This window comes from Chiloscyllium plagiosum, unplaced genomic scaffold, assembly GCF_037043375.1.
Source record: "Chiloscyllium plagiosum isolate Xiang-an unplaced genomic scaffold, Cpla_swu_hap1 HiC_scaffold_3, whole genome shotgun sequence".
NCBI lineage: Eukaryota > Metazoa > Chordata > Chondrichthyes > Orectolobiformes > Hemiscylliidae > Chiloscyllium > Chiloscyllium plagiosum.
In genome coordinates this window covers 109274915-109298989 of record NW_028270141.1, presented here as the reverse complement: position 1 = coordinate 109298989, position 24075 = coordinate 109274915, and the positions used below count along the sequence as shown (strand labels likewise).

The following is a 24075-nucleotide window of genomic DNA, read 5'->3' as shown; positions in this document are numbered from 1 at the left end:
TAGTAATGTCACTGCACTAATAATCCAAAATACCAGGCTTACATTCTGGGGACATGAGTTCAAATTCCAAGATGGAAGATGGTAAAATTTGAATTCAATAGAAGGTCATTGACCTAACAGTAATCACATCATAAAAACCCACATGGTTCACTAATGTTCTATGGGGAAGGAAATCTACCACCTTAAATGCTCAATGGGCAAAAAATACTAGCCTAAAACCGATCTCATTAACAATTTTTTAAAAAATTATGAGCATGAGCAATCATCTTAATTTCCCACTTCGACCTTATGCTGACCACTTCCTTCAGCCTCCTACAATGAACCTCAATGTAGGCTTGAGTAAAAGCAACCACTCCCTTTGACTCTGCACTGTCAATTTGCCATTTAATCTCTCCACACTCCACTCCATCACAGATCTTCTCCCCAAAACACTGACATGTTTAAAGCTATTATTTAGATTAGATTCCCTCCAGTATGGACACAGGCCCTTCGGCACAACAAGGCCACACCGATCCTCCAAACAGTAACCCACCCAGACCCATTCCCCTATCCTATATTTACCCCTGACTAATGCATCTAACACTATGCAATTTAGCATGGCCAATTCACCTAACATGCACATCTTTGGATTGTGGGAGGAAACCAGAGCACCCAGCGGAAACTCACACAGAGACAGGAAGAATGTGCAAACTCCACAAACAGAGTCACCTGAGGTCAGAATCGAACCTGGGTCCCTGGCACTGTGATGCAGCAGTGCTAACCACCGAACCACCATGCTGCCCAGATATTATATTTAGAATTTTTCCCAGTTCTGATGAAAGGTCATCAATTTTCAACATTAAACAATTCCTATAAGTTAAAGATAATCTTTTGGTAAAGGTAAAAAGTCTTTTATTTTACTGATAGCATACTTAGTTGAAGGAATGCAGCAGCTTTTGAAGTATAGCAGCTATTGCTGAAGGAGAAACAGGAATACAGACAAAGAAACTGAGTAATCATAATGGCAAAAGGATAAGCAATAAAGACAAGAAGTTGGAGATAAGGTTATTGGCACCCAAAAAAATGGATTTGAAATTAGAACAGTTACAGATCTAAGAGATTTGGGAATTAAAAGATACAAATCAATACAAAATTGTAAGCTGATACAAATAGAAACTAAGAAACAATTGGAATGTTGGCCTTAATCCCAATAGAGTTGGAATACTTAAATTATAAATCAGTTGCATAGAGCTTTGTTCAAACCTTGTGAGAGTACTATATTCAGTTTGCGACATGTCCCTTAGGATGTCTTGGAGGGGGTTAAATGCAAATTAACCAAAAGAAATGGCCTTAGAGAGTTAAATTAGGAGGACAGGTTGTGTGAATTTGGCTTGTACGCCTCGACTGAGGGATGATCAGATCAACTCTTCTCAGATGCTGAAAGGTATGTAACGGGTCACAAGGCGAGAAATTATTTCTTCTAATGGGGAAATCAAGAACAAAAGAACATGACCTTAAAATTTGAACTAGCTCATTCAACAGTGAAATTAGAAAGCACTTTTTCCACACCAACGATAGCATAAATCTAGAAATCTCTGCCATTAAAGAGAGGTCAGGCCACAACTGGAGTACTGTGTGTAGTTCTGGTCAGCTCACTGCAGGAAGCAGCATTTGTGAACAAAAAAAGTTAACATTTCAGGTCAACAACTGTCATTAGACATGAACTCTTTCTTTCTCCACAACTGACGCTTGATTTTTTGAGTATTTCCAGCACTTTGCTTATATTTCAGATTTGCAGCACGTGCCCAAAAATCTGCTTTAAAATGTTTCACTCTACGCAATTTGTTTTTAATCCCCAATCTCTATCTACTGACATTATTTTACCTTTTAGTTCTCTACTATTTCTGGTTTCCACAGTTATAATTTTTTAAATCTGGATGACAATTTCTTTTGGATAATTTCTCTCTTTCTGTTTCATATGTCACTCTCTTCTCTCGATCCTTTGCTTTTCTTCCTCCAAATATTTACCTGTCTAACTCTCTAACCCTTCTTTTAATCACTTTGGTTATAAAACTGCTGACTCACCATGAACACTCTACCAACATAAAAAGTCTACTAAAGTTAAGTAACACTTTTATGCTGGGAATCTGATGATTAAGTTACAAATTAATTTCACAAAGAAAATTTTCTACATCTGAATATCTACCTTCAAAGCCAGTAATACATTACAAAATGTCAATGCTTTTATATATGATGTCACATGGTGACATTATGCAAGTACACACTCAAGTTTCCCACACAATACATGTGGTCCAACAGTCATGTTGAATCACACTGGAGTTTATTAGCAGCTGACTCAGCAAAAGTATTGAAAAGGATAGTCAATTTTATTCTTGAAGAATGGAGTACAGTAAAGGATGAACTGAAAGAAAAATAGATAAAGCTTTCCCAATGGCTGAGTTTTTTTTCTATGTAGATGGGTTTTGCAGATTAGAAAGCCTCTAGATTGAATTTCTTCTCTGTACCATTAGGGAACCTTAACCAGATCTTATCAGAAGGCAGGAGGGTTGGTCTCAACACTGAATTAGGGATTATTCATAACTCCTACTCACTAACAGTGGCCTCAATACATATGTGCTCATGATTAAACATTAAACGAGGTAAACATTAGGCTCAACACTGATATATGAACAGCCTCATGTTAAAGTTTATGGGGCTGAGTACAGAAGGCATCATAAAACACTTGCTCAGCAAAATGTCAATGTCCTCAAAGGAACATGAAAAGAACAGCACAGAAAATTTGAGGGAAACAAAATAAAAGAAACTGGAGGTAATTAAAATGAAGAGAAGAAATACATCCATTAAAATAAAAGCAAAGGAATTAATATGCCAGAACAGAAAGTACTCGGAGAAATTCATCAGGTCTGGTAGCAGTGATGGAGAGAGAAACAAAGTTAATGTTTTGTGTGATCTTCTTTGAAACCCTGGACTGTCAACATCAGATACTGTCAAACTTATCAGGTTTCTTCAGTACTTTATATTAAATAAATTTATAGGTTGCAACAAGAGTTGAGGGTTGAGGAATAACTTATTAAGTAACAATGGTACCTGCTTACTGCAAAGAAAAAAAACATTTTATATTAAAATCAAACCAAAATTCCATTCTGATTTTGGAAGGAAAATGGGACTGAACCAGTTTGCGTTCAGAGATTATATTCCACCCCATGTATAGTTTTGATTTTGCCACTTTCTGGTGAGAAAGGGATTCCTAAGGAAAGATCTTGTTTTACCGAGGGATTAGAATGGCTGAAGACAAAAGATCTAATCAATTTAATAAGAAGGAACCATACCACTTTTTATAATCTGTAATTAATGCAAATGTCTCTTCAAATGGGTAGAATTATTAGAATTCAATTTAATAAAGACATTAGTTATCTCTTCTTTACCTTTTAAATACAGTCAAGACTGTGACAACTGCATTAATATAAAATCACCAATGTGATCTCTACATGCAGTTGGTGCATGTATTGCTTTCCTACCTTCTAGCCAAGATAAACATTTATAACATGAGAATCATTGACCGTTAATTGTTTATCTTTGTTGGTATTTCTAATCAAACTGTTCAGAGTGTTGTGATATACTGCTGGAGCAGTTAGGACTTGAACCCAAGCCTTCTAGGTGAGAGTAAGAACACTATCACTATGCCATAAGTGCCTTTTTTTCCTTATACACAATTGAACATTCTTTTCCCCAATCATCATAATGTTCATTGTTTCCAATTGGATATTTAATTACATTAGAATCTTTTTTTTTCCTTAGAATTCCTAAAGTGTGGAAACAGGCCCTTCGACCCAACCCTACATTTTCCCCTGACTAATGCACCTAACCTACATATTCCTCAACACGATGGACAATTTAGTTTGGCCAATTCATCTAACCTGCACATTTTTGGACTGTGGGAGGAAACCGGAGCCCAGAGGAAACCCACAAGGAGAATGTGCAAACTCCACTCAGACGGTTGCCCAAGGCTGGAATCGAACCCGGGTCCCTGGTGCTGTGAGGCAGCAGTGCTAACCACTGAACCACCATCTGCCCCACTGATTTCTAATTCTACCATCTGCCATGGCAGGACTTGAACCCTGGTCCCCAGAACTTTATTTGGGTCTCTAACTAATAGTCTCGCGATAGTACCATTATGCAATCGCCTCTGCAAATTTCAAATTAACTAAAGTGGTGGGCAGTAATTGTGAACGTACCACTGTTGATATATACACATCTCCATTGCAGGTGGGTCTTAAAGATGTACAATGTGCAATGCGTTACTCCATAAATAAAAGCTTACAAAAACTGGTGTTCCCGTATTCTATCCGCTACATAACTATCTGCATTGTAACCTCAATGTTTAGCTTTTTCTTCATTATTAGACTTTTTAAAACAAATATTGATTTTGTGGAGTGATGTGTAATAATTCTTAACCATTTTGTAGAAAGCATATATGTTAGGTAAAACATACCATTTGTGAATATTCTCCTTTTATCATCAGTTCTTCTTCACCACACGCAACGAGGGGTGGAGTTGGGAACTCTAAAGGCAAGTAGTACTCTTCAGTCTGCACTCCAATTGCAGTTTTTGGTACTGTTGCTAAAGTAGACACAAAAACAATTTATCTAGTATGTCATTATTTGTTTTTATTACTCATTCACACAAGTCAAATTCTTTTGGCAAAGCAGATGAGACCAACAAATGTCAGTTATTTAAAATCCAGTTTATTTCAGAAGATAGGCCTTTTAGTTGATTACTTTCCCTCCATAATGGCCTTGCACAATACAGGCACTGTTTAATCATTATCTATACATATTCACATTTTACAATGTTTTCTAAAACATCATCAGTACATTAAGTAACATTTGAATAATTAGTTGATTAATTAACTTGAAATTTGCAGCGAATTGTTTAGTTTCTGACCAGTGAATAAGACAAGTTTGATTTATCTGACAAAATTATATATTGTCACGTTAGCATGTAATTCTATTTTTGGAGACAATACATACAAGAGGGAGACATTTACGGTTTATTCTGGAGTCAACAAGGAAACATGTCATTCAGTTCTGTGTTGGTGTCAATGTTCCACACCTGCAGCAGTTTTTTGTGCATTAAAATTTTCTTTTACATCTGTTTCAGTAAATTTATCAGTAAGTCTTCAGAGTTTGGTTACAGATTAATTTGGTCATAGAGCACAGAAACAGATCCTTCGGTCCACTCATCCATGCCAACCAGGTATCCCAAACTTAATTAGTCCCATTTGACTGTGTTTGATCCATATCCTTCTAAACTTTTCCTAAAAATGTACCTGTCTAACTGTCTTTTAAATGTTGCAACTGATATCACCTCTACCACCCTGGCAGTTCATTCCATAAATGCACCATCCTGTGTGAAAAAGTTACCCCTCAGATCCCTTTTACATCTTTCCCCTCTCACCTTTTCCTTCAACTTTTGGACTCCACTACCCTTGGGAAGAAATCTTGGCTATTCACCATATCTATACCCCTCCTGATTTTATAAACCTCAATAAGATTACCCCTCAGCCTCTGATGTGCCAGGGAGAAAAGTCCCAGCCTATGCAGCCTCTTCTGTTAACTCAAATCCTCCAGTTTCAACAACATTCTTGTAATTTTTTTCTGCCCCCTTTCTAATTTAACAACATCCTTCCTGCAGCAGGGCAAACAAAATTATAAGCAGTATTCGAAAGGTGTCTTGCACAGCCACAACATGACGTCCCAACTCCTATACTTAATGTTCTGACCAATGAAAGCAAGTGTAAACAATTACACCATTAAGCTAATATACCTGTTATGTATGTAGACATGCGCTAATCACACAGCATGGAATATGTGTCCAGAAAAAAAGACTGATAACGCTTTATTTACATCATTGTCTCTTTCTTACAAGTATATTATACACAAAGCAAATAATCTACCTTTAAACATCCACTGTGTTAAATGGGTATGGTTTCAGCTCCCTTGACTAAGAAATCCTCTCCATTTTAACAAATTATTCAACTCCTACACTCGCAACAAGATTTGCATCTTCAAACCCTCTCCTTCCATTTCCAAGTTTTCAATCCTCAACCACCCCAAAGAAGGTTTACAGCCCTCAAAACTCTTCGTCACAGATTAGCTTTCGTTTCAGGTCAGGCAGCATCTGAGGGGCAGGAGAGTCGACATTTTGACCAGAAGCCCTTTATCAGGCATCTGCAGTCCTCACTTTCTCCTAGCTTTTGTTTCACCCGAATAAACCACAATTTCAATACCAGCCTGCTGAGAATAAGACTTCAACCCAATTCACTGCATCTCTATCTGCCATTATTGCCGTGAACTAACAAGCTACTGACCTTCCAGTTCCCAATCGTTGCTAGTTGCTGTCCTAGTCTAACCCAGACACTGGCTGCCAGTCTCTCTCTCTCCTCTCTACCTCACCGTTCACTGCAAGACCCCTTATACATTACCTCTACCCAACATTATGATATACTTACAATTATTATGTATTTAACAGACATCCTCCTGCTGTCCCGCTCAACACTTCCTACATCATCTGCAAATTTCTAAACTGTATTCCTTTTACCCAACAACCTCACAATAAAATGCAATGTGCCATTTGCCTTCCTAGTTCCTTGTTGTACTTGCATGCTAATTTTCAGAGTTCCTTGTACAAGCACATCCAAATCTCTTTCAACACTAACATTTGATTCTCACACCTTCCAAAACATTTCTGCTTTTCGATTTTATGAACAAAATTAAGAAATTCCATAGAGAACATAGAACAATACAGCACAGAACAGGCCCTTTGGCCCACGATGTTGTGCCAAACACTTGTCCTAGCTTAAGCACCCATCCATGTACCTATCCAATTGCCACTTAAAGTTCGCCAATGTTTCTGACTCTACCACTCCCACAGGCAGCGCATTCCATGCTCCCACCACTCTCTGGGTAAAGAACCTACCCCTGACGTCCCCCCTATACCTTCCACCTTTCACCTTAAATTTATGTCCCCTTGTAACACTCTGTTGTACCCGGGGAAAAAGTCTCTAACTCTCTACTCTATCTATTCCCCTGATCATCTTATAAACCTCTATCAAGTCACCCCTCATCCTTCGCCATTCCAATGAGAAAAGGCCTAGCACTCTCAACCTATCCTCGTATGACCTATTCTCCATTCCAGGCAACATCCTGGTTAATCTCCTCAGCACCCTCTCCAAAGCTTCCACATCTTTCCTAAAATGAGGCGACCAGAACTGCACACAGTACTCCAAATGTGGCCTTACCAAGGTCCTGTACTTCTCCATATTACGTTCCATCTGCCATTTTGTTGTGTGCACTTACTTAACCTGCCTATATCACTTTGTGGCCTGTGTTGACCCCAGAACTTAAAAATGTCTTGCTAAAGACGATGTGGACTACACTAAGGATGCTACTTTAATTGATTCTTATTGTTACCTGCTCAAAAAATTAAGTTAAAGTATTCAACTTCAATCTTCCCTTAACAAAGATTGTCAATAGGCAATTAGCTTTTACAGGCGCCAATGATGACTGCATTGGCGCCACCTCATGCTGATGACTGCATTGGCGCCACCTCATGCTCCCGCGAGGAGGCTGAGCAATTCATCAACTTCACCAACACATTCCACCCTGACCTTAAATTTACCTGGACCATCTCTGACACCTCCCTCCCCTTCCTGGACCTCTCCATCTCCATCAGTGACGACCGACTTGACACTGACATCTTCTAAAAACCCACCGACTCCCACAGCTACCTGGATTACACTTCTTCCCACCCTACCTCTTGCAAAAATGCCATCCCGTATTCCCAATTCCTCCGCCTCCGCCGTATCTGCTCCCAGGAGGAGCGGTTCCACCATAGAACACACCAGATGGCCTCCTTCTTTAGAGACCGCAATTTCCCTTCCCACGTGGTTAAAGATGCCCTCCAACGCATCTCATCCACATCCCGCACCTCCGCCCTCAGACCCAACCCCTCCAACCGCAACAAGGACAGAACGCCCCTGGTGCTCACCTTCCACCCTACCAACCTTCGCATAAACCAAATCATCCGCCGACATTTCCGCCACCTCCAAACAGACCCCACCACCAGGGATATATTTCCCTCCCCACCCCTCTCCGCCTTCCGCAAAGACCGTTCCCTCCGTGACTATCTGGTCAGGTCCACGCCCCCCCCTACGACCCACCCTCTCATCCTGGCACTTTCCCCTGCCACCGCAGGAACTGTAAAACCTGCGCCCACACCTCCTCCCTCACCTCAATCCAAGGCCCCAAAGGAGCTTTCCACATCCATCAAAGTTTTACCTGCACATCCACTAATATCATCTATTGTATCCGTTGCTCCCGATGCGGTCTCCTCTACATTGGGGAGACTGGGCGCCTCCTAGCAGAGCGCTTTAGGGAACATCTCCGAGACACCCGCACCAATCAACCAAATCGCCCAGTGGCTCAACATTTCAACTCCCCCTCCCACTCTGCCGAGGATATGGAGGTGCTGGGCCTCCTCCACCGCTGCTCCCTCACCACCAGACGCCTGGAGGAAGAACGCCTCATCTTCCGCCTCGGAACACTTCAACCCCAGGGCATCAATGTGGATTTCAACAGTTTCCTCATTTCCCCTTCCCCCACCTCATCCTAGCTTCTAACCTCCAGAAACTCGATCCCCTGACCTGTCCGGACTTGTCCGACCTGCCCAGCTCCTTTTCCACCTATCCACTCCACCCTCTCCTCCCTGACCTATCACCTTCATCTCCTTCCCCACTGACCTATTGTACTCTATGCTACTCTCTCCCCACCCCCACCCTCCTCTAGCTTATCTCTCCACGCTTCAGGCTCTCTGCCTTTATTACTGATGAAGGGCTTTTGCTCGAAACGTCGATTTTGCCTGTCCTCGGATGCTGCCTGAATTGCTGTGCTCTTCCAGCACCACTGATCCAGAATTAGCTTTTACAGTCAGATTAAAGCTGTTTATTAGGTTTCCTATTTGTGAGAAGCTGTTATTAGGTTTCCTTAGTTTTTAAGATTAGTTAATTTGAGATTTATTGAAGTTAACCTGTGGTTGGTAATATATAGGCCTGATTCTAATGAATAAAATTGCAAGACAGTTGCCAAATAGTTTTAACAGACTTCCTTTTTTGCAAACACAATAAGATTTTTAAAAATCTAGTGTCCTTCCTTTCAGGTCATATAAATTTTTCTAATTTTACAAAATAATGCTGTTTGCCATCTAAATGGGTAAACTGCACTTCATGGAGAAAGTGAGGACTGCAGATGCTGGGGATCAGAGCTGAAAAGTGTGTTGCTGGAAAAGCACAGCAAGTCAGGTAGCATCCAAGGAGCAGGAGAATCGATGTTTCAGGCATAAGCTCTTCTTCAGGAATGGCTTTCAGGAAGCCATTCCTGAAGAAGGGCTTATGCCTGAAACATCAATTCTCCTGCTCCTTGGATGCTGCTTGACCTGCTGCGCTTTTCCAGCAACACATTTTTCAGCTCAAACTGCACTTCATGATAATTATACTATATGAAATTTACACATTCAACTCAATATTGACCTTAACAGGAGCAAAATCAACAGAAAAAGAAATACCTTTCTTCTTAGCCACACTTTCAATGTCTTTCTTTGGTGATGTCTTAAATATGCGATTAGCATAAATATTCTTCACATCCAGTTCCTTTTCCTTCTCCTTTTAATAAACATGAAAACAAGTAAATATTTACACATTTTACAAGAAAGAGCCTGTACATGTTTCTCACTAGTCTGACTGTCACATTCTTATAGATACCTTGGCTAAGCAGCTAATTTAAAAGTTTGATGATCAGGTCCATATTTTCTTGATATCTATAACAAAGTTTCAGCTGAAGCAGAGAAGGTACAAATAGTGTTATTGAAAGGTATGCTTTTAACATTAAAAGAAAACTAGCTAAAAGTTATGAGATCAATACAGGCTATAATATCTCTCCGCTCATTATCTCTGTCATATATTTTCTTTCGTAGCTTTTCTTCTAAGTGCTATTTTTGTTTATGTGATGCGGACTGACTGGACCAGCATTTATTTTACATTCCATATTATCCTGGATGAGGTGGTGGTGAGCTGCTTCTTGAATTGCTGCGGTCCTTGAGTTATAGTACACTCTCAATGCTGTTAGGAAGTCAGTTTTAGAACAGTAAAGGAATGGTGATATAATTCCAAATCAGGATAGGGTGTGGTTTGGAAGATTAATTGGAAGGTGTTAGTGTTCCCATGGTAATCCATTGAATTCATCCTTCTGACCTGCTGTAGCAGCACAGTATTTAAATGGATGGACCAGTTCAATTTTAGGTCAATGGTAAACCTCAGGATGTTGATAGTGAGGAATTCAGCAATGGAACGATCATTGAATGAATGGGTGATTGTTTGAATCTGTTGTTGAAGATGGTCATTGCCTGTTACTTTAGTAGCATGGTTGTTACTTGCCACAACTCAGCACAAATCTGAATGCTGTCCAGGTGTTGCTGGGTGTGGGCATGGACTGCATCAATATCTGAGAAGTTACTAATGCTGCTGAACATTGTGTAATTATCATAAAATCCTTCCATCGGAAGGTTAAAAATAGGGAACACAATTCATAAAGCAACTTAAGATTGTTGAACCTAGATCACTACTCTGAGGAACTACAGTAGTGATGACTGGCTTCAACAACCACAAACATCCACTTTTGTGCTAGAGATTACTCCAACCAGGTTTTCCCAGAGTTATACACATCTTAGTTTTGTCAGAGTTCCTTCATGTTGTACCCAGTCAAATGCCACTTTGATGTCAAGATTAGTCACTTTCACTTTAGTTCACTTTCACTTCAATTCAGTTCATTTGTCCTTTTGTGAATCAAGGCTGGAATGAATCAGGATCTGAATAACACTGGCAGAACCCAACCTGAGCTTCAGGGAGCAGGTTATTTTTCTTTAACAAGTGCTGCTTTATAGCACCGTCAACCATCCCTCACATCATTTTGCCAGTTACAAAGATTAGGTGGTATTTGGCCAGGTTGGATTTGTCCTGCTTTTTTGCACACAAGACATGCCTGGATAATTTTCCACATTGTCAGGTAAGTGCCAATGTTGTAGCTATACTGGAAAAACTTGGCTAGAGGTGCAGCTAGTGTTGAGTACTATTGCTGCAATATTGTTAGGGTGGCCACCTGTAATAATGTCTTAAATGAAGACTATTAAAACACTTATGAAGTTAGGAAGGAAGCTTTATAAAAGAAATAGAAGCTCTTAACAAAGTTTTCATTTTGGATCCATTCCATTAGAAAAACAATTAACTAGTTGCACACTAGAAGTTTAATGCTTTCAAAGTCCACTTCCTAGCTGGAGTTTTATTTTGATCAATTACACACCGTAATTCTCCTCTGCATTATAGAATTTTAAACAGCCTGTTTAGAGATGTTATTACTCACCTCTGGACTTGAACCCAGGCCTCCTGGCTTAGAGATAATGGCACTACTACTGCACCACAAAAGCCCTGACTCTTCTTTACATACATTTTAAGAAAACCAACGACAGCAGACTTTGTTTTAATCAGCATTTTATGAACTGGCACTCTTGATAAACCAGCAAAACTTATATACCTGAAACACCAAAACTTTCCTGTATGACAACTGGTTCTTCTATAATGCAACGGTTGTGTTCTAGTGCAATCCCGCATTATAGAAAAATTGCGCTTTAGAAACAGTGCTTAAAGTGTCAGTGATGTAATCGCATTACAGCCAACATACGTTTTTAAAAGTTTCCCCAATTCGTTAATCGCATTACTGCAAATTTATGTTAACGAAATGCGCATTATAGCAGAACAACCTGTATTGCGATCTCTACAATGTCTCAGTCAGTAGACAATGTGAGTGAGAAGACTCTATGCCAGTAAGTTTTATCTAAAATAAAGTTGCGTTATTATTGAAGGGATTCATACTGTAAATAAAGCACAACAGTGGCGGTATAGCCTCTGCATTACATTTCTATTGCTTAGTGTGTACTTTTACACTGATTATGTTGACCTCTTGATCAGCTGGAATATTTTATCAACGTGCACACTCCTGGCCCCACAGGGGCAGTTAATAATAAGTTTGGTGTAATTAGTTCACACCAACTGCTTGCCTTGTATTTAAGTATTTAGCACCCTATTAGCAGAATTAGATATTAACTGGCTTCTATCTTTTAATAATCAAAAAACTATTCATAAGGAAGTACACAAAATTACAAAACATTATATGTCACATTCTATACAGTCTTTAACAAGTGACAGTTGCATACGTTTGGATATATAACTGGCAAACCTCTGAAAATCAACACACATCTGCAGCTTCAACTATATCTATGAAATTTGACTTTAACAATAAATATTAAATTTATTCTGACTGTGTAGCTAACAACAATGATGAAACCAGGACTTTTTTTAAACATGCAACAATTTCCCATTATAATTTTCATTTAATCTATGAAAATGTCTGTAACATATTATTGTTAATGGACTAGAAGAACTTTTGTCTTTTTGATACAGCCACTATAAAGTGAAATACCTTTAGTTTCTGACCAAGATGCTGGATGCTATCCTGGAGATTTTGAACATTTTCCTGAGCCACATGCGCCTTCTTCCTCTCAGAGGCCACTTGCCTGAGGAAGCTGTGGTTGGTTAGCTCCAAGTTTCTTTCTAGTTCCTTAATATGAGAGACAAGTTTAGAAAATTACATTTATGCCTCACATTGTCTTCAACTTTACCACGTCCTTAAAAATGAATTGTTTTTAAATATCCATTTCTTTGTGGCACTGAAGGTTTGGGTTTCATTTGGGGCAGGATATAATTTTAATTACAAGCAGATGGTCCACAAAATTGATCACAGTTGATGCAATGAACACACAAAAAGTTTGTAGGATTTGCTCTGGGCATCCAGCTGGGAAGACCAAGGGCTTCCTGTAATCCATTAGAAAAATCAGGTTTCACCCACAGTTTGAAAAAACTGGCCTTGAACATAAAGGTCAACTCAGAATTTGAGTGCTAAGTATGTCCATGATGCAACAAGAATAATTTCCTTTGGGAATCTGAGAAAATAGTTAATCTCAGGCTTAAAAGGTAGGAGAAGATTGCAGTTTTATGGACAGTTAATTTTCAGAATCCTAAAATTCAAATCACCTGGATTTCATATAAAAATTATTACCTTTAATATAATAGATCTATCATTTCTATTATAAATCAGAAAACAAATAAAATATTAGGATGAAAAAATTAAAATACAACTCCAGCTAAATTGTCTCAGCACAAATCGTTCTGTCCCTAGCCTTATAATCTAATGATTTCTAACTGAGGATATTTTGAGGACATCCTAATTCAGGATATTAAGAGTATTTTTGAAGTTGGTTTAATTCAACAAAAATTCTTAATAAAACACGAACATTGCTTCAGATTTCATGCTAGTGCAGTATGTATGTTTAATAAAAGTAAGTAAAATCTCATTGCTTCACAACTACCCTGCAGCTGTCACGATGACATACATAATTAGGGTCATGTTGTTCTAAAACTAATGTTACAAATCATCCTGCTACCAGATTTTTCTAACAAGGACAAACACAAAAAAATGAATGAGAAAAGAGGAGCGGACTGAGGGAAAGTGGGTGAAAAAGGGCTCAATTGAGATAACAGAGAGTCAGGAGATACAGGGAAGGGATGGGGTATGAAAATGTCTTGGAGAGGAGAGGATCAGGTAGTATACGTGAAAAGAGAAAACTCTGATGTCTTTTCATTTCAGCTAGAAGATGTTAGAGACATAAAAAAATTTAAGTGATTTCTGAGTTTAGGAAAAAGAGGTAGCGAAGCAAAGTATGGCCTAATAGGCTGGAATACAAGAGAGGGTCATTCTTGTTGATTGAACAGAATGACCAAGTTAATGAAAGGGCATGCACAGGACACTGCCTGCACAGAGAAGTGCTATGGATGTTAAGGTGATTGCAGAGCTACCCAATGTGCCATGAAGATATTGGACCCTTTGAATTGGTGAAACCAAATGAGAGAAAAACAAGTTTGGTGATGACATCATGATGAAAGGCGCCAAATGATTAACTGAATATATAGGCAGCTCACTACAAAGGTGTCAATAAGCACTCCCCACTGTAAGCCTACCCTTTAGTTCTTTCCTCCCCAATATCCCTACTTTACTTGTCTCTATTTGTTTCAAACTTTTTACATCTCTAACACCTTCCAGTCAAAAAGCCATTGCGCTCTACTCTCTCCATAGAAGTAGCCTGATCTGTTAGGTACTTCCTGCATTTTCTATTTTTATTTCAAAGCTTTTACCATTTTGTTGCACACATCCTTGAAACACATTGCTACTGATTTATTCTTCTGCATGCAGCTGTCCTGGCAGACTTGATCATAATACACATTTGCACTATGTAAATTTGACCAAAATGCAACCAGTAGAGACATGGATTTTCACCTCATTTCATAATGTTAAATTTGTCAAAGACATAATAAGTGTTTCAATTCTGAATGATTAACACTAATGAAGATGGGTATTTTTATTTGTTTTAGCTACTAAGGTTCACTGATCAAACAAATTAGCTTTCCTACAACCAAATTGTCCATAATAAAATACTCAAGCTCCATTTCAGTTTTGGATACACAATGTAAAATTAGCATCCTTTTTGAGTCATGCCTTAATTACGTCATCAACATAAGACAAGTCCTATTAAGGGTTCTCAACATAAAAAAATGAAGTTAACTTTATGACTGTTCAAAGCATTGTTTAAAAGCTATGAACAAATGTTGAAGACAAGTGCACAGCATGAATGAGTATTATAAACATGTTGAACTTGTATCACAAGATTTACAAAATTTAAATTATTTGAAGCTTTAGCTATGGAACTGTTTTTGGTCAGGCCTCATCACCCAAGCTGCTATAAATTAATTTAGTTTCTTTTCAATGACTCAGTGACAAAACTTACACTGATTAAGCAGCATTTGGGAAAACCCAATCCCATGTCTTGTGCACTCTGATACATAATGGGAAAAAAATATTCGCCTACCACACATCAAAATATGTGATGTGAAGCATACAAGATAAACGTAAAACAGTACCTTCAATTTTCTTTCACTCTCTTCCATTTTGACTTCAGCTTTGGCAAGCTTCTGTGCTAGTTCATCTCGTTCCACCAGATGTTTGTCTTCTGAAAGTTTCTTTAATTTCTGAAGAGAGCTTTTCGTGCGATAAAGTTCTTCCTCAGTATCTTTTAAACGTTTTTCAACTGCTCTTTCGTTCTCCTGTGATTTTCGAAGTCGTTCTCGAAGTACCCTAACCTCATCATTATGATGGGATATGAGCAATGCAATCTCATTTTCTGTGTCCTCAAACTTATGAAGGGCTCTCTCTTGTCTGTGCTGGAGTCGCTTTAGAATTTTGTTTTCTTTCTGCAAATCCTCCAACTTAGCCTGCAACTCAGTAACTTCATTTCGTAGTTCATTAATTTTCAGCAGCCTGGCAGATAACATGCGTTTGGTCACTAAGTCTATGTCTTTGTGAATAGGTTCTTTGTTTAAGCTCTGGGTGCGTGATCCCCAACGGCAACTACCATGGTTTGCTGGATGCTTGGAACCAGATTTCCGATTAACTGTAAAGAATTACGAAGGTGTCATAAACTGCAAATTGATTAGTTTAAGTCAAAAACATCATTAAAACAGGAACAAAAAAAATTATTCAAACATTCAAATGAACTCAACTATCATTTATATAAACTGAAATACTGTACAACTCTAAAATTAATTGAACTGAGCAACCAACCTTATTTCAATTATCAAACTTATTTCCACCAATTGAAATTTCAACAGATACAAGCAAACAGCCAGAATTTCAGATATATTTTCAACTATAAACACAGTTCAAGGCATGAAAGGAGAACAATACATTTATTCAATATATCTATACTAGGAGTATATAACTCAAAGCCCAAGTGTCAAGTTCTTAAGTGGAAAAAATAAAAGTAAAAAGACAGAGAACTGATAATTTAGTGTCTGAAAAGGGAAGCTTCAATGTTATTTTAGTCTCATTCTCACTGCGTGTAAAAGCTCCATCGTAAGCAAAATAAAATCAGACTCTTCATTTTACCAAACACTGTTTTGAGTACAGCAGTGAAGGTGCTGCAATTTGCTGCCGATGCTTTACTTTGACATATTCACTGGATATCCACAACTATGTAAAGACTTGTAAAAAGGCAGTATTTTAATTATTCAAGAACATGGGTGTGGTAAACCAAGTGCGCCTTTGGGTAACGAAAACAGAGAAACATAAACAAAGCGTATGTCGCCTCAGTAAAAGCAAATGTACTTACGTCAGCTAAATCAAATCTGCATAAAACGCTGCTTCCCTGGTCATGCAGTATTTTCACTAAAAGGACTCCAACTATATCTCTATGACAACACTGCTGAGATTCAGTACATCCGACATGTCATACCAACAAGGCGAATACAAATGGCATCAAATGCAAAATGTAGGTGAGGTTACTGAAACTACTCCTCCATCAACTATGCTGGAAGAGAGTAAACAAATCTAGCAGAGGATTAGCTGTGCCTGAAGACCAATTAGCTCAGCCATTTCAGATGGGTGAAACAAAGGTGCCAAAATTAATCCCAGTTTAACTGCAGTGTGGAAGTGTCATTAAGAAATAGAAAAGAGATACAAGAAAATAAACAAAAGATAAATTCCATCTTGTTGCTTCCTAGCAGGCCTTATTAAAATCTAAGTATATCAATACTACTCACAATCATAAAATATTGATGCATATTATATATATTATATGAATAGATTTTTTAAAACAGCCGCTCAGATTGGCTACCAAAGGGTTACTACCTACCATGGGGCTAAGTTATGGCCCTTAGAAGGAAATAAAATAGGTATAGGAAGAAAAATTAAAATTTACTATAAAATTTGATGTACTTCGATTCAGAGAAACAAGCAGCTACCAACAAACTGAGTTGACACATTGATCTCTGCAGCCTTCAAGGTAGCAGAGAAAAAAAAAGTTCAGTTGAGTTTCAAGAACACATACATTTAACTAGCCAATCATTTCCTGGTAAAATGTCAAATTAATATGTTGCCAAGATCTTCTGTTTTACACAAGATTGCAATTTTTTTAGTTAATGAAATACCTGTACTTAAATTACTTATTACCGATACTTTAAAAAATCTCTTTTTATTAGAGTCAGAAGTCACACAACACCAGGTTACAGGCCAACAGGCTTATTTGAAAATCACAAGCTTTCAGAGCACTGCTCCTTCATGAGGTGATTTCACATCTCTTTTTGTTGGTTATACTCTCTCTCTCTACCTTTCACCATGCTGTCCTCTTCTAGTTCATTAGATTTATAATTACTTTTTATTCATTTGTGGGATGTGGGCATCACTGGCTGGCCCATTACTGTCCATTACTAGCTGCCCTTGAGAAGATGCTGGTGAGCTGCCTCCTTGAACCGTTGCAGTCCACCTGCTGTGAGTTGACCCACAATACCATTATGAGGAATTCCAGGATTAATGGATTAATTCCGGCGTATGTTTTCTTTTGGGTACACATAAACTGAATGATAGGGCAAGCTATATTGAGGTATGACTTTGCCGTGAAGGATTAAGTCAGAACAAACAAAGGAAAAAAAAAAGACTTGCATTTTATACAGCATCTTCCACAAACTCAGCATGTCCCAAAACACCAACCAAGTACATTAAAATGTAGTCACTGATTTATTAGAAGGAAACATATCTATAAAATAGAATCTCACTTGTACCAGAATTATTTGATTATTTTAGGGACACCTGACCATAGGACAAATTTTTATTTTAGTTTAAAACAATTTACAATACAACCAACCCTTTTCCATTTTAATGTTGGTCTGTCTTCACGATCTGAGCACAATCAAAATTTTCTTCAAGACAAAATTAACAAAACAGAAGTAATTCACACTGGCTGCTGACACTGACAATGCATCAATAGTCTCAACCTTAATCAAGATGTACGGCACCTTGATATGCTATACTGACTAAAACCAAATTCCTTTCACAGCAGTAGATCTTTAATCAAGTCCATTTTCTTTCGACTTAAAAGTTGCTCACCTTTGGTCCAGTCAGTTTCTTCCATTCCAATACCAAAACTCTAATACACCAACTAGGGACTCAATTTCTCCAGACCTTTATCATAGAATCCCTACAGTGTGAAATAAGGCCCTTTTGCCCAAGAAGTCCACACTGACCCTCTGAAGAGTAACCCAACCAGACCCATTCTCCTACCATATTATCCTATACATAGGAACCTCAATTATCTGGCATTCGATTAACCAAATTTTGGATTATCTGAACAAGATCACAAGGTCCTGATGCAAGGCTAACTATGTTATCCGGCCTCGATTAACCAAATGAAATACCCCCCACGCATGTCCTTCAGATAATCGAGGTTCCTCTGTATTTACCCCTGACTAATACATCTAACCTACACATCCCTGAACACTATGGGCAATTTAGCATGGCAAATTCAGCTCACCTGCACACGTTTGGATTGTGGGAGAAAACCAGAGCACCCAGAGAAATCCTCGCAGACACGAGGAGAGTGTACAAACGCCACACAGACAGTTGCCCAAGGCTGGGATCAAACCCAGATCCCTGGCGCTGTGAGGCAGCCATTTTATCTATTACAAACCAAAGAAATGAGTCTCATTCCTCCATTTCCTCTTTTCTCACTAAGTTTGCAAATGCCAGAAGATTTCATATTTTCAAATTCCAGGTCTTTGTGATTTGCATGGCAGGTCTGATTCTCTAATAATGGTTATTCCTTGGTCTGTTTCATTCTATCCATCATCAGTTACAGTGCTTTCAATTACTTGTCTCCACTCTTAAATTGAATTTTTCTGTCCTGCTTTCAAAGGTCTCTAAAACACCCTTCATCTGGGCTTTCAGCACCTATTTTTCAATTGTTTCCTTTTCTGCACTATTGGCTTCCATCTTTATGTGGCTCTGTAAAATGCTTAGATTTCACTTATGAATGTTAATAATGCCACTATCAATACAGACTTTTGAAACTTGCAACTCCAATAATAACCCTACTGTTGAACATAATTAATTCTAGATGTAGGTTTGCTCGCTGAGCTGTTCATTTTCAGACATTTCATTACTATACTAGGTCACATCTTCAGTGAACCTCCAGATGAAGCACTGCTGGTGTGTCCTGCTTCCTATTTGTATGTTTGGGTTTCCTTGGGTTGGCGATGCCATTTCCTGTGGTGATGTCATTTCCTATTCTTTTTCTCAGGAGGTGGTAAATGGGATCCAAGTCAATGTGTTTATTGATAGAGTTCCAGCTGGAATGCCATGCTTCTAGGAATTTTTGTGCAAGTCTCTGTTTGGCTTGTCCAAGGATGGATGTGTTGTCCCAGTCGAAGTGATGCCCTTCCTTACCTGTATGTAAGGATACTAGCGAGAGAGGGTCATGTCGTTTTGTGGCTAGTTAATGTTTGTGCATCCTGGTGGATAGTTTTCTGCCTGTTTGTCCAATGTAATGTTTGTTACAGTTCTTGCAAGGTATTTTGTAAATTACATTAGTTTTGCTTGTTGTCTGTATAGGGTCTTTCAAGTTAATTAGCTATTGTTTTAGTGTGTTAGTGTGTTTATGGGAAACCATGATGCTACCATTGTGGGCTACCATTAGAATGGGTACCCAATGAACACAGTCCGTCGATTTCTCAGCAACAAACCCAAACAAGCAGAGAAAACACATCCAGAAACCCTAGCCACTCTCCCTACATCAAAGACATCTCAGAAATGACTGCCAGACTACTCAGACCCCTTAGCATCATGGTAGGCCATGAACCCACCGACACAGCTAATGAACTTGAAAGACCCTATACAGACCATAAGCAAAATTAATGTAATTTACAAAATGCCATGCAAGAACTGTAACAAACACTACATTGGACAAACAGACAGAAAACTAGCCACCAGGATTCGTGAACATCAACTAGCCACAGAACGACATGACCCTCTCTCACTAGTATCCTTACATACAGATAAGAGAGGATACCACTTTGACTGGGACAACACATCCAACCTCGGACAATCCAAACAGAGACACACATGAGAATTCCTAGAAGCGTGGCATCCCAACCGTTACTCTATCAACAAATACACTGACCAATATCCCATTTACTGCCCCCTGAGAAAAAGAACAGGAAATAGCATCACTATAGGAAAGGACGTCACCACAAGAAATGACATCATCAACCCAAGGAAACCCAAACATATAAATAGAAAGCAGGAAACACCAGCAGCGCCTCGTCTGGAGGCTCACTGAAGATATTACCTCGCGTGGTGACGAAACGTCTGAAAATGAACCTTCCAGCTCAGCGAGCAAACCTACATCCCGAACCTCAACCTGGGCTGCAAATCTTCTCAAAACCCGCTACTAATTAATTCTCTTTCACACAGTAGCATTCTTAGTAATAAATTACTGAATTTTGTAAGTGTCATCTGTGTTATGGTTATTTTCAAATTATTTCATATCATAGAACATTAAAAAAAAAGAAAAAAGGACCAAGTGCAGGCCATTTGCTCCATTGAGCCTGCTTCACTGTGCAATATGATCATGGCTGATAATTCAATTCATTACCGTGTGCCTGCTTCGTCTACATATCCTTTAATCCCTTTATCCCTCAAAAACAATCTAAACCCTTCTGGAAAACATTTGCTAGGCCTTGAGTGCTTTATGTAGCAGAGAACTCATAAGTTCTCTCTCTGGGTGAAGAAATTTCTAATTTCATTGTCAAATGTCCTACCATGCATCCTTAAAGTGTGACTCCTGGATCTGGACTCACCGATCATCACTACACCTCCTTCTTGTATTTACCCTGTCTAGCCCAGTTAGAATTTTATAGATTCCCATGCATGAAAATAATGCATCATAAGCAAAATAAATTCAGAGATGTGTGATAACATCAGTGAACAAGTCAATTAGAAAATATAAAAAGAAACCGGAGTGGTGTGGTGAAAAATGGAACGTCCAGCATCAAGTCAGTAAATCAAATTACATAAAATGGCTACTATTATATCTTATCTACTTATTAGGGTTCTTGTACAGTCATAGGCTCCTTACCTCTGGACCAGGAAGCCTAGGTTCAAGATCAACCTGCTCTATAAATGTTAAAAAACATCTCTGATCAGGTTAATTAGAAAATAGCTAAAAGAATATGAGGTAGTCCTATTAACACAAGTATTTAAGTATATAAAGGGACTTGATAATGTAGATGCTGGGATTTTACCCCACAGTTGTGAATCTAGAACTAATAGGCATAATGTAAAAATGAAGGAGTGTCCCATTTAAGGCAGAGATAAGGAAGGTCTTTTTTATCCTCTCGGAGAATTATTATTCTTTGAAACTCTCACAGGGAGTACTGGAGGCTGAGTTATTGTATTTAAGGGCAAGTTAAATGTTTGATTTAAAAGGATATCAAGGGTTATGGTGGCGAGGAGAGGGATTATGCGGCAAAAAAAATGGAATCAAAGCCTCAGTCAGATCAGCTATTTTCTTAATAAATATGGAGCAGATATTAAGGGCTTAAATAGCTCACTCCTCTCTACTTCTTATAATCCATAATTGTGCTCATGATATCTACTTTCCTTCAAGATTCAGGTCTATCATTGTCTTGCGGCTGCTGCATACAATATCCTAAGCTTCATATGTTACTTGGCTTCTCTGCACCTGTCATCTGAATCACCTACCTGCCACAAAGAATTTTTCTCTCCTTTGCATAATATGTTCAATTTTCTTAGAGGAGCTGAATCATAGACTAAATAGGTCACAGGTTCATTTACCAATATATCATATTTTAGACTTTAAAATTCTCCACAGCACTCCAATCAGTTAAGGAAGGAAAAGTTAGCTATGTCTTCAACTAGTTATTACTAAGTACCAAATTCAACTTCATTTTGTGATGTAAGATATGTGATTTACATATATTTTAACTTTTTTTAAGGTTAGATTTTAGGATTTTAAACTGGTGGTATTTGGGGTTTTCTACTTATTTAATGGATTTAATTGTGTATGTTTAAATATTTCTATAGCCATTGTGATTTCTTTAAAATAGACTAAGAAAGCCCCTAAGAGCTAATGGGGTTTTATTTAGCTTGGAAGAGAGTACAAGCAAACAACATACAAAGCCCAGTACATTAGGCTTTCCCTTGGAAGATTGTAGACTTGTTTTTTTAAAAGTTAGGGGAAATACTCTTAACTCAGAGAGAAAACTTTCTGTTTAATTTCAGTTTAGTAATGTTCTGCAGAAGTCTTAGTTAAACATGGATGGCTAAAGCAGTTGCGCCTGAGAAAGGGAGAGGTTAATTTCAAATTATTAAAAATAGATTCCTCAGAGTAAAGAGTTTACTAATAGTTGCAGACTATAAGTGTGTGGGTAAAATCTTGAAGGGATTAAAATATAAAGCTCAGGTGCATGAAGGATCCAGGAAAAAGCTCAGGGCTGGGAACTGAAGTAACAGTTAAATTAAATCTATATATCTAATACAGAAGAAAATTGTCTCTGGTATGAATATTGTCAAAGGGGAGTTTCAGGAGAGTTTTTGGGATAGTTTTAAGTATGTGCATCAAAATTTTAAACTTGTGTTTATGTAAATATTTTGGTTTATTCTATTTTATCTTAATTTCTTACATCTTCATTGTTAAAAGCCAAATCTGCAATATGTTTAAGTGAGAAATCACCTAATTAAAACTAAAAAAAATCTAACAAAGCAGATTTCTAAATGGGATTAGATTTGTCCAGTACTAAACATCAGCTGGGATCACGGCAATCTGTTTGCATATTTCAACTGAAGAAAGCTGCAATACCCCTTACACTCAGTTTGCCAGAGCTCAAATTTAAGGTTCACAGAAGTAATGGTCACTTGAGGAAGGCATTGGGTGGTCCCTGGTATCCAAGGAAAGAGTTAAATGCCACAGTGGTAGTGTCCCTACTCCTGGAGCAGGAGGTCCAAGTTCAAGCTCCATCTCCTCCAGAGGTCTATTATAACATATCTGAATAAGTTGATTAGAAAATATTAGCAACATCACTTTAGGTAGGGGAGAGTTAGAGAGATGTTTAGGGGCTCGGCCACAAGGGGACACAAATAACTTTGGAATCTGATGCAGAATAGGATATGGGAGCAGTATGCTACACCTGCTGAAGTTAAAGGGGTCCAGTCAGGAAATCTGAAACCTCAAAATTTGGAGGTAATAATGCATAGCTGAGGATTTTCACAGCAAATGAATGAAGGCTTCAGCAGTTGTAAGTGGCATTTCATAGGTGAAAGGAAATCATCTTTGCAAACTTTACAGGATTAGACATTTGGCTTACTATACCCACATGAGGGTTTTTATGAGAAAGAAAGAAAAATTTAAAGAGAAAAAGATTTTAAATGATCAGCAGTTGACAGTTTGATTGAACTAATTTTAATTTGCAACTTCTACTTTAGATATTCAGGATAATAGATAAAAGTTTTATGGAAAAGGGTGAATGACAATTCACTTAAAAACATGGTAGAAGGGGATACTCTTATTTGTAGACAGAGGGAATGAACATAAACCAGAGAGTTTAATCTATATATGACACTTCTGGTATAAAGAGAATTCTGTTAATATAAATATCATTTTAAACACACAAGTGAATCTGTCCAATATATGTCATCTGAAAATTCATTTTTTTTTTCAACAGCTTATCAGATGCCATGTTAATGAGAAATAAAGTACATTGCATTAAATATTAAGTGATAACATAACTTGGATGGCTTGTGTCAAATCTCCAGTAAGCTATTCTGGCACTTAATTGATGGAATCAGTGACTGCATTATAATCCCTCACTCAATATTCACTCTCTCCACCTAATGGAAAAATAACTGATATCAATATTTACACAGAAAAATCACCTGATGAAGGAGCGTCGCTCCGAAAGCTAGTGTGCTTCCAATTAAACCTGTTGGACTATAACCTGGTGTTTTGTGA

The 24075-nt window shown here is 38.1% G+C and overlaps 1 protein-coding gene across 3 annotated transcripts in view; it reads right to left on the bottom strand.

Annotated features, from left to right (window-relative positions):
• Nucleotides 1–24075, bottom strand: part of lca5 (lebercilin LCA5) — a 107250-nt gene that overhangs the window by 59891 nt on the left and 23284 nt on the right. For all 3 annotated transcript variants that reach the window (XM_043686965.2, XM_087982435.1, XM_043686966.2), the window contains 4 exons: nt 15140–15669; nt 12588–12725; nt 9622–9718; nt 4493–4620 (listed from right to left, as the gene is read on the bottom strand). In XM_043686965.2, coding sequence (XP_043542900.1) covers nt 4493–4620; nt 9622–9718; nt 12588–12725; nt 15140–15669 — 893 coding nt within the window. The remainder of the gene's footprint in view (nt 1–4492; nt 4621–9621; nt 9719–12587; nt 12726–15139; nt 15670–24075) is intronic.